This window comes from Manis javanica, chromosome 3 (assembly GCF_040802235.1).
Source record: "Manis javanica isolate MJ-LG chromosome 3, MJ_LKY, whole genome shotgun sequence".
Taxonomy (NCBI): Eukaryota; Metazoa; Chordata; class Mammalia; order Pholidota; family Manidae; genus Manis; species Manis javanica.
Window position 1 is genome coordinate 161018335 of NC_133158.1, and position 12529 is coordinate 161030863.

Consider the following 12529-nt stretch of genomic DNA (forward strand, 5'->3'; position numbering starts at 1 on the left):
TTGGATACTAAAGGAATCCAATCGTTCCTATCGTTCATATGTAGGTGACATCCAACAGTTAAGAAACTGAGCTTGCTTCTTAGCACTTATGTCCAGTTTGTTGGCAAAGCTTGCAAGGCTTACCACAAAGGTCGCACTGTCAAGTTATGTTTTTAGTGGAAACTGGGTATCTTCTTTCTTCCCCATCTTATTATTTATCTTCTCACAAGGTTTTCTCAGAATGATTTAGTATAGTATTTCATAGAAATTCTTATGCATCTACCTTAAGTTAGGTTATATAGGTATTTGGTGTTGTGGGTGATGCTGTGAATTTGTTATTTGCATGGCTTCAGATGTCATAATTTTTCCCCCACTTTCTAGGAAGTAACAGCTAGCAGTCGCCACTATGTTGACAGGCTATTTGACCCTGATCCCCAGAAAGTTCTACAAGGTGTCATGTAAGTAGTATGTATTTAAGAGTCTATCAAAAAGTCTTGTTTGTTTTCGTGTTTGAATTTGCCAAATATAGCTCTGTAAATGCAGGGTTAGAACATTTTTCTTCTGTTTTAGAAAGACCCCCCTCTTGAGATTCATGACTTTAATATTATACTGTAAAAAATTGTCTGTTGAATGATTGTTAACTTTCATGGTTAGCTTAATTTTTTATAGAATACTTGTTTTACATTTTTTTAATGTTCCTTTTGGAGAATGCTTTTAAGACTTTAATACCCAGCAAAAGCAAGAGAATAAGATCAATGATCTTTTAGAATTGGAAAGGGGTGGGAGAATAGGTCAATAGGTTTGTTTTGTTTTGGGTTAACTCATTACTATCTCTAGGGTTTGAGTCTTCTAGTGATGCTTTAAGTGTCAGAATTTAGAAAGCAGTCCTTAGAAAATTTAAATAAACTCTTGATAACTTAAATACACTTCTTTTCTCCAAATTTCCTCATATTTAATGAGAAGAAACATTTTTAAGCAATGTACCTGAGGTGATTATACATTAAAAAGTTAAGTGGGAAAAAAAAGATGGTGGTGTGAGAGGAGAGACAGAGGCTTCCTCCTAAAACTGGATACAATTAGAAAATATAGTTGGTGCAGCTAATCCTGAGAGAGCAACAGGAAAGAGGACGGCACCAGACTGCATACACCTGGAGAAAAGAGTAGACCTCACCGAATGGGGTAACATACCAGAGCTGTGGCCTGGTGGGACCCGAGCTTTTCCCCCACCCCAGCTCAACAGCATGAGGAAGAGAAATGGAGCAGGGAGGGAGTGGAAGCCTGGGACTGCTGAATACCTAGCTCCAGAGATCTGGGCTGGGAGCACAAACCTACATTTCATGGTGCTTTCATCATACTCTTCTGATAACGGGGTTGTAAAGCTGGAAGAGGCAGAGTTCCTGGGGAGACTGGGATTCCCGCCACTGTGGAAAGCAGGGATCCATATCTGGCTGCTCTGGGACAAAAGCTTATATCTGTGTGCTCGGCCCACTGATTCAGGCAGTGGAGACAGGCACAGCAGCCGGGAAGCGGGGAACAGCTCTTTCCTCACCCCAGGCACTAATACCGCTCCCCTGCGACCCCTGACATTGCTACAGGGGCTGAGCACCTCCAGAATAGAGTTTCTGGACAATAGAGGGCGCCATATACGAATATGAAACTCCAAAGAAACCTGGTCCAGAGTAAAATTATTAATACAACTGCCAAGAAAGATTTAAATGATATGGACCTTGTGACTCTTCCTGAAAGGGAGTACAAAATAAAAATCATCAACATGCTAATGGAGGTACGGAAAGACATCCAAGAACTCAGAAATGAATTCAGGTCAGAGATCCAATCATTGAACAGCATGATGGAGGGTATTAAAAGCAGATTGGATATGGTGGAGGAGATAATAAATGAAATAGAAACTAGAGAAGAGGAATACAAAGAGGCTGAGGCACAGAGAGAAAAAAGGATCTCTAAGAATGAAAGAATATTGAGAGAACTGTGTGACCAATTCAAACAGAACAATATTCACATTATAGGGATACCAGAAGAAGAAGAAGAAGAGAGAGAGAGAGAGAGAGGGATAGAAAGTGTCTTTGAGGAGGTAGTTGCTGAAACCTTCCCCAATTTCGGGAAGGAGATAGTCTCTCAGGCCATGGAGATCCACAGATCTCCCAACACAAGGGACCCAAGGAAGACAACATGAAGGCACATAGTAATGAAAATGGAAAAGATCAAGGATAAGGACAGACTGTTAAAAGCAGCCAGAGACAGAAATAAGATCACACACAAAGGAAAGCCCATCAGGCTAACATCAAACTTCTCAGCAGAAACCTTACAGGCCAGAAGGGAGTGGCATGATATATTTAATGCCATGAAGCAGAAGGGCCTGGAATCAAGATTACTTTATCTGGCAAGATTATCATTTAAATTTGAAGGAGGGATTAAACAATTTACAAATAAGCAAAAGCTGAGAGAATTTACCTCCCACAAAACATCTCTACAGTCTATTTTGGAGGGACTGCTATAGATGGAAGTGTTCCTAAGGGTGAATAGCTGTCACCAGAGGTAATAAAACCACAGTAAAGAAAGTAGAACAGCTAATTACTAAGCAAATTCAAAATTAAAATAACTATCCCCAAAGTGAATCAAGGGATAGACAAAAAGTACAGAATATGATACCTAATATATAAAGAGTGTAGGAGGAAGAAAAAGGAGGAGAAACAGAAAAGAACATTTAGATTGTGTTTGTAACAGCATACTAAGTGAGTTAAGTTAGACTCTTAGTAAGGAAATTAACCTTGAACCTTTGGTAACCACGTATCTAAAGCCTGCAGTGGCAATAAGTACATACCTCTGGATAATCACCCTAAATGTAAATGGACTGAATGCACCAATCAAAACATATAGAGTCACTGAATGGATAAAAAAAACAAGACCCATCTATATGCTGCTTACAAGAGACTAGCCTCAAACCCAAAGACATGCACAGACTAAAAGTCAAGGGATGGAGAAAGATATTTCATGCAAACAACAGGGAGAAAAAAGCAGGTGTTGCAGTACTAGTATCAGATAAAATAGACTTCAAAACAAAGAAAGTAACAAGAGATAAAGAAGGACATTACATAATGATAAAGGGCTCAGTCCAACAAGAGGATATAACCATTATAAATACATATGCACCCAACACAGGAGCACCAGCATATGTGAAACAAATAGTAACAGAATTGAAGGAGGAAATAGAATGCAATGCATTCATTTTAGGAGACTTTAACACACCATTCACTCCAAAGGACAGATCCACCAGACAGAAAATAAGTAAGGACACAGAGGCACTAAACAATATATTAGAACAGATGAACCTAATAGACATCTATAGAACTCTACATCCAAAAGCAACAGAATATACATTCCTCTCAAGTGCACATGGAACATTCTCCAGAATAGACCACATACTAGGCCACAAAAAGAGCCTCAGTAAATTCAAAAAGATTGCAATCCTACCAACCAACTTTTCAGACTACAAAGGTATAAAACTAGAACTAAATTCTACAAAGAAAGCAAAAAGGCCCACAAACACATGGAGGCTTGACAACATATTCCTAAATAATCAATGGATCAATGATCAAATTAAAATAGAGATCAAGCAATATATGGAAACAAATGACAACAACAACACAAAGCCCCAACTTCTGTGGGACGCAGCGAAAGCAGACTTAAGAGGAAAGTAAATAGCAATCCAGGCATATTTAAAGAAGGAAGAACAAACCCAAATGAATAGTCTAACATCACAATTATTGAAATTGGAAAAAGAAGAACAAATGAGGCCTAAAGTCAGCAGAAGGAGGGACATAAAGATCAGAGAAGAAATAAATGAAATTGAGAAGAATAAAACAATAGAAAAAATCAGTGAAACCAAGAGCTGGTTCTTTGAGAAAACATACAAAATAGATAAGCCTCTAGCCAGACTTATTAAGAGAAAAAAAGAGTCAACACACATCAACAGAATGAGAAACAAGAAAGGAAACATCACAACGGACCCCACAGAAATACCAAGAATTATTAGAGACTACTTTGAAAACCTATATGCTAACAAGCTGGAAAACCTAGAAGAAGTGGAAAACTTCCTAGAAAAATACAACCTTCCAAGACTGACCAAGGAAGAAACACAATATCTAAACAAACCAATTACCAGCAAAGAAATTGAAGTGGTAATCAAAAAACTACCCAAAAACAAAACCCCCAGGCCAGATGGATTTTTATCAGACCTCGGAATTTTATCAGACATACAGAGAATATATAATACCCATTCTCCTTAAAGTTTTCCAAAAAATAGAAGAGGAGGGAATACTCCCAAACTCATTCTATGAAGCCAACATCACCCTAATACCAAAACCAGGCAAAGACCCCACCAAAAAAGAAAATTACAGACCAATATCCCTGATGAATGTAGATGCAAAAATACTCAACAAAATATTAGCAAACCGAATTCAAAAATACATCAAAAGGATCATACACCATGATCAAGTGGGATTCATCCCAGGGATGCAAGGATGGTACAACATTCAAAAATCCATCAACATCATCCACCACATAAATAAAAAGAACAAAACCCACATGACCATCTCCATAGATGCTGAAAAAGAATTCAACAAAATTCAACATCCATTCATGATAAAAACTCTCAACAAAATGGGAATAGAGGGCAAGTACCTCAACATAATAAAGGCCATATATGAAAAACCCACAGCCAACATCATACCGAACGATGAGAAACTGAAAGCTTTTCCTCTGAGATCAGGAACAAGACAGGGATGTCCACTCTCCCCACTGTTATTCAACATAGTACTGGAGGTCCTAGCCATGGCAATCAGACAAAATAAAGAAATACAAGGCATCCAGATTGGTAAGGAAGAAGTCAAACTCACTATTTGCAGATGACATGATATTGTACATAAAAAACCCTAAAGACTCCACTCCAAAACCACTAGAACTGATATAGGAATAAGGCAAAGTTGCAGGATACAAAATTAACACACAGAAATCTGTGGCTTTCCTATACACTAACAATGAACTAATAGAAAGAGAAATCAGGAAAACAATTCCATTCACAATAGCATCAAAAAGAATAAAATACCTAGGAATAAACCTAACCAAGGAAGTGAAAGACCTATACCCTGAAAACTACAAGACACTCTTAAGAGAAATTAAAGAGGACACTAACAAATGGAAACTCATCCCATGCTCCTGGCTAGGAAGAATTAATATCGTCAAAATGGCCATCTTGCCCAAAGCAATATACAGATTCAATGCAATCCCTTTCAAATTACCAACAGCATTCTTCAATGAACTGGAACAAATAGTTCAAAAATTCATATGGAAACACCAAAGACCCCAAATAGGCAAAGCAGTCCTGAGAAGGAAGAATAAAGTAGGGGGTATCTTGCTCCCCAAGTTCAAGCTCTACTACAAAGCCACAGTAATCAAGACAATTTGGTACTGGCACAAGAACAGAGCCACAGACCAGTGGAACAGAAAAGAGACTCCAGACAGTAACCCAAACATATATGGTCAATTAATATATGATAAAGGAGCCATGGACATGCAATGGGGAAATGACAATCTCTTCAACAGATGGTGCTGGCAAAACTGGACAGCTACATGTAAGGAATGAAACTGGATCACTGTCTAACCCCATACACAAAAGTAATTTCAAAATGGATCAAAGACCTGAATGTAAGTCATGAAACCATAAAGCTCTTAGAAAAAAACATAGGCAAAAATCTCTTAGACATAAACATGAGCAACTTCTTCATGAACATATCTCCCCGAGCAAGGGAAACAAAAGCAAAAATGAACAGGTGGGACTATATCAAGCTGAAAAGCTTCTGTACAGCAAAGAACACCATCAGTAGAACAAAAAGGTACCCTACAGTATGGGAGAATATATTCATAAATGACAGATCCGATAAAGGATTGACATCCAAAATATATAAAGAGCTCATGCACCTCAACAAACAAAAAGCAAATAATCCAATTAAAAAATGGGCAGAGGAGCTGGACAGTTCTCCAAAGAAGAAATTCAAATGGCCAACAGACACATGAAAAGATGCTCCACATCGCTAGTCATCAGAGAAATGCAAGTTAAAACCACAATGAGATATCACCTCACACCAGTAAGGATCGCCACCATCCAAAAGACAAACAACAACAAATGTTGGTGAGGTTGTGGAGAAAGGGGAACCCTCCTACACTGCTGGTGGGAATGTAAATTAGTTCAACCACTGTGGAAAGCAGTACGGAGGTTCCTCAAAAAGCTCAAAATGGAAATGCCATTTGACCCAGGAATTCCACTCCTAGGAATTTACCTTAAGAATGCAGCAGCCCAATTTGAAAAAGACAGATGCACCCCTGTTTATCGCAGCACTATTTACAATAGCCAAGAAATGGAAACAACCTAAGTGTCCATCAGTAGATAAATGGATAAAGAAGATGTGGTACATATACACAATGGAATATTATTCAGCCATAAGTAAAGAAAACAAATCCTACCATTTGCAACAACATGGATGAATCTAGAGGGTATTATGCTTAGTGAAATAAGCCAGGCAGAGAAAGACAAATATCAAATGATTTCAGTCATCTGTGGAGCATAAGAACAAAAGAAAACTGAAGGAACAAAACAGCAGCAGAAGCACAGAACCCAAGAATGGACTAATAGTTACCAAAGGGAAAGGGACTGGGGAGGATGGGTGGGAAGGGAGGGATAAGGCCGGGAAGAAAAGAAAGGGGGCATTACAATTAGCATGTATAGTGTTGGGGGGGCACAGGGAGGGCTGTGCAACACAGAGAAGACACGTAGTGATTCTACAGCATCTTACTATGTTGAAGGACAGTGACTGTGAACTTGGTGACAAGTAGTGATTTTACAGCATCTTACTATGTTGATGGACAGTGACTGTGAACAGGGATGTGGGGGGGACTTGGTGAAGGGGGGAGCCTAGTAAACATAATGTCCTTCATGTAATTGTAGATTAATGATACCAAAATAAAAAATAAAATAAGTAAATAAAAAATAACTGAAGAAACAAAACAGCAGCAGAATCACAGAACCCAAGAATAGACTAACAGTTACCAAAGGGAAAGGGACTGGGGAGGATGGGTGGGAAGGGAGGGATAAGGGTGGGGACAAAGAAAGGGGGCCTTATGATTAGCATGTATAATGTGTGGGGGGCATGGGGAGGAATGTTTAACACAGAGAAGACAAGTAGTGATTCTGTAGCATCTTACTACGCTGATGGTCAGTGACTGTAATGGGGTTTATTGGGGGGACTTGTTGAAGGAGGGAGTCTAGTAAACATAATGTTCTTCATGTAATTGTAGATTAATGATAACAAGATGAATAAAAAAGAAAAAAAGTTAAGTGGGACAAGTGTGGTAAGATTACAGGTGATTGAAAGATGAATTCTCTTTCCTAAGAGCAGATTATCATGCTCCTAACACATTAGTTCTAAGAAAGAAAGTCTAGCCTGAGACGCCTCATAGGGATGGGAAACAGGAAGGGCTCCTAGGCCTGACTTGTGTCCAGGGGAAGGAGAACAAAGAAAAGGGTCAGGATGAGATACATTTGGGGTAGCAGTGATGGCACAAAGAAGTCCCTTTCTTCTCTTCCCCTTAGTGCTCTCAGCTGAAGAGTACCTTCTGTTTAACTCTTGCTCAACTCCGGCAAGGTTAGCATGGTTCGTTTATAGAGGTTTCTGCTGACTGTAGTGGTTATTTAATCTCTACCACCTGCCTTCCCCAATAAAGGTGTTATAAAATAGATGTTTTGGGGGTGTAGATTTGTAAAGTAGAGGCAAGAGAAAGATAAGGTTGCTTGACTATTCAAATTGAGCTGGGATGGAGGGTGAGGAGATAAGGGAAACACACCTTACCTTCACATCTTCTCAGTTTACAGAAACAGGAAATGAAAATTCTTGTTTTCTCATTATGTTAACTTTGCCTTTATCCCCTTAACTAGGAGACTTTTTAATAATCTGATCAGCTGCCTTCTAGACTAGTTTGGTTTTACCAAGAAATGTAGTATTAAATCCATCTGTTAAATAAATGAATTTGGGTTGTAACTGCACACACAATTTAGTTGAGGGGATAGGTTTAATTTAACACTCCTCCTTAGACAGGCAAACACTCCCCATAAACAACCAGCTTTGTATATTAGTAATCCTAGAAATCACTTAAGATTCCCCAATAGTTTAGTTGAAAATGTCAGACTCATTGAGTGTTCAATGAATGATAGAAGATAATGTTATCATTAATTTTATTATTACTGTTACTGTGGTTGTTTAGGACAAAAGCTAAATTTGTCAATCAAGGATTCTGCATAAAAGACATATCTTGAGTTGTATCTGATATGCGTGCTAATATTTGACTGTTACTCATCACTCTTAGAAATTCCTCATTTACCAAAGAACACTGTTACTTCTTGAAAGTTGATAAAGTATTAAGTAAGGCATTAAAAAAAAAACACTGGGAAGAGTGTACTATAATAAACCAACTAAGGTGTAGTTTGATAGCCTTGGTGCCTCTTTAAAAATTATCGGCTAACACAAATAAAAAATTAGATGTCAGCTAAGACAGATAAGAAAGGTTTTTGTGGCGGGATGGTGCAATGGAAAGAGTATGAGATAGGTTGATCCTGGTTCTTCCATTTCCTAGGAGAGTCCTTTCATAGCTGTGTGCTTGGGCTAGTAAGTTACATAATTTCCTTAAGGGTCAACTACATCATCTATCAAGGGAGAGTTAATACTGCCCATCTTGCCAAGTTGCAAGGTTTAAGTCAGAAATAAAATTCAGTGCCTAGTATGTTGTGGATACCCACAAATTGGCACTTAATTTGTTAGTTGTTACTGGTCCTAATTTAAAACAACTTAAAAAATAAGACTATTCTCTTCAAAAAGAGGAAGGACAACTCAAAAAGCATTAAACAGATGAAACAATTCAACTGAAGGGGAAGAGGGGGGCTCAAATTCTCGATTCAGACCAAATAGTGCAAGTGATAACACATTCTAGTAAATGTGATTGCTAACTTATAATATGAAAATATGTTTATAGTTCAAAAGGGATGGATCACCCAAAATCTTATCAATTTATGTCAGAGTAGAGCTGAACTTACAGGCATATGTGTAGTGTGATTTGATAAAGCATACTTGTCCCCAGAGAGACATATTTATTCTTTCTGATGTAATTCTTCCCTGAACTTTGCCACTGTCTGAAAATTAATTGTACATAGTTAAGAGAATAAATTCATTGTATTTATAACATTTTATTTATTTTTAAGTAACTTGTCTAGTACTAGAGTAATACAATATTAAAAGAGGAAAGGGGAACCAACGTGTTATTTGGGAAGAAGTTGACCAATTCTTTCCTTTTTATACACATTACACAGCCACCACTGAGTCATAAAAAGACCTGGCTAGATCAAAATAGGTAGGTAGAAGGAAGATGGCTACAGAGTGTAAACAACCAAAGGTAGCCTACTAATTTTAGTGAAGGAAAAAACAGGCTGAAGTAATCAGTTTTGAATTCAAAATACCCATTTGGAAAGACATTGAAGAACTGACAACTATCTTTAGCTATAAGACAACCAGAACTTCATAATTTTTCAATCCATATTAACTTTTCTCAGTAAGGATTGTGAACATATAAGACATAAAATACTAGCAGGAAAAACAATATCAAGGAAATTAAAGGTGAATTGTGACATTTCATCATGGTCTACAACTAATCCAGTCAGCTGAGTTAGAGTCATAGCCTTACCAATACAGAGAACTTCTTCATAGATAACCCACATCATGAAGAACCATTTTACCTAGTCATTGAGTATGCCCTTGTTGAGAAATAATATTAATCATCAGGACTTCATAATTTTAATTATTTAAGAATGAGACGTTATCTGGGCATAACTATTTTGTTAGTAGTGTAATATTTAGCATACATTTGAATAGTCCTGTTGTATCAAAGGTTTAAATACAGAATCCTTTCCTAAAAGAGCAGAGTTTCAAATGCACAACTACAGAAGATTATTAGGTATGGAATAGGATATAAGCAGAGAGAACAGGGAGATCAACTGTATTGGTCATAAACTATAGCCTTTGTAACTACAACAGAGAATAAGTGTATCAGAGAAACTATACCACATTGCAAATTTTGAGCTTCCTCTAGTGTAGACATCTGTGTATGACTTAAAAAAAAACAATTCCAGGATATTTTTTCACTACGTTACTATGGTATTAGCTCAGCCATGTTAAATCTCATAGTTAAAGAATAACCATTTGAAGGTTTTTGTAGATGGTGAGTCAAGCTGCTTAAACACTGTGCTTTTTTAACATATCTAAATAAGAGCACCTGATCTGGTTTTTACATTAGTGATCCTCTATGGAAAGAGCAAATATTCCTATGTGGCCCTATGTTGATATTCCCTATATTGAAAGCAAAAGATGATCTAAGTAAATGTGGTTGGCTGTGTAATTTAAAAGTTAAATAGAAATAGAAAACTAGGCTGAGTCTCTCCAGTGAACTCTAGTAAAGGCAAGTGTAGATACCATAGAATTGTGGTGTGGTAAGTATGCAGTATAAAAAATGTCTTATGATATATTTTAATACACTGATAAAATAGGTTATTTTGGTAATGATTACTTAATTTTTCTGATTCCAGAAATTATGTAGCTCTGGTTTCAGTAGAATATAGACAGGTTCCATTTTCTTGCATAAACTAATGATCTAAGTTCCTGTAAAATGAAGCCTTTGATTTTTGAGAAATTTTAAAATAAAGGAGTTTTAGAATAATTTTTTTTAAATCCTATCAGTTACTTCGAAAGTGTTGTAGGTAAACATAAACAAAGATGACCTTAATAACAAATGAAGTGGAATGATTCTAAGTCTTACTTCTTTAAAACTATATATTCTGAAACAATTTGGCCTCGTTAAAAAAGTGGTAAGATTCTGCAGAAATTACTAGATCAGATTGACATAGTTTTCCATACAAGATAGATAAGCTGTTTGTGTGTGTATGTGGTATTAACTTTGAACATCAAGAATAACTGTGTGCATATCCATGTATACATACATGGATATGCACACACATATATATCTTTTCATATTTATAAACCACTTAACACTTAACTATGCTACCATATTATTCCATAATGTTCTAACACATTTTGGTGTTCTTTGAAATGATTACGTATATTTTTTAAATGTATTAATATGCTATTAAATATTTTGGCATATATTAATTAGTGCAGTTATTACATTGCACTCTGTTTTTGGAGAATGTAAGGTGATTTGCAATTTTATATTGATAAATGAAGAGTTAAATACAATAACTCCTCATTTCTGAGCTAGTATTTATACAAATTAGAACTATATCTGACACTGCATTCATTCCAAAAATCTACACACAGAGTAATTATTTATGAAAAACAACTAAATTATTGCCAATTCTCAGTTCTGTTCAATTTATTCATGTAGTAGGTACACAATAAATGCTTAAGTTGACTGGAATGAAGTTCACTGTAAATTTCTCAAGTGCCTCTTGGATCAAAACCTTACGTTAAAAATAACTTTAGTTTGACTAATAGATCGTCATTGTCTAATTCTTTTAAAATTGTCAGTTCACATATGGCAATGGTAACTTTAATTGGAAAATGAATATATATCATTCCCTAACCATGCTGGGTAATAGAAAGCCTATTATACTTGGATGTTTGGGTGTTATGTTCTCTAGAAAGAACACCATACTATTTATAATTATATGTTTGTAATTTCAAGTCTATATAATTTTGTAAGTTTACCAGGTTGCCTTATTCTAGCTATCCATAAATGTGTATTTTCTCCTTATTTTATGGATGTCTTATGAACAGAGAGTTTTCAGAAGTAGGTCAAATTTTATACTCATAATTTTCAGTGTTCAGTGTACTTTTTGCTTATTTCATACCAGTTAGACCGAGAAGAATGTACAGTATTCCAAACAAGAGTTTCTTCAGGTAATTGAAAAGTAATACTGGTTCAAAATGACAATGATGTAGTTGACCTAAATTTCGCCTGTGGCTCCAGTCTTCAATGGTTTTAGAGATAATTTTCTACTTTTAGTTTATACTAGCTCTTCAGTTAAAATTTATACTATTTTGATTATTTAGAAATAAATAAGCTTAAACTGAAACTTTGATTCTCCAGGAGGTCTAGATCCCCATTCTTTTTTTACTCTTCCTACTGTTTTAACGTCAGAGTGGAGTGTTTACTTTCTCCCTTGGTTTCAATAACCATCATAACACTCAAATTTAGACCATGCTGTGGTAAGCACTGTACATGTTGTTTTTAATATTTGAGCCCTTTTTCTCAACCACACTGAAAATTAAAATTAATATCTTCCAGAGAAAATAAAAGAGGTAGAAAGGTTATCCTCCATGTAAAAGTGGGTGCCTCTTGAGTCTACTTATTAGTAGGAAAATTTAAGATTCTAGCTAGATTTTAGCTGAAAATGTACAAATGCATTTTTTTGGTAATA

General features: G+C 36.3%; 1 protein-coding gene across 6 annotated transcripts in view; it reads left to right on the plus strand.

Annotated features, from left to right (window-relative positions):
- ARMC8 (armadillo repeat containing 8) overlaps positions 1–12529 on the plus strand; it is a 108462-nt gene that overhangs the window by 28762 nt on the left and 67171 nt on the right. For 5 of the 6 annotated variants that reach the window (XR_012129477.1, XM_073232246.1, XM_073232245.1 and 2 more), the window contains one exon: positions 361–437. The exons of the other annotated variant lie outside the window; for it this stretch is intronic. Coding sequence is in view for 3 of the 5 variants with exons in the window: in XM_073232246.1 (XP_073088347.1) it covers positions 361–437 (77 nt within the window). In the remaining 2 variants the exon portion in view is untranslated. The remainder of the gene's footprint in view (positions 1–360; positions 438–12529) is intronic. 6 annotated transcript variants of the gene reach the window in all.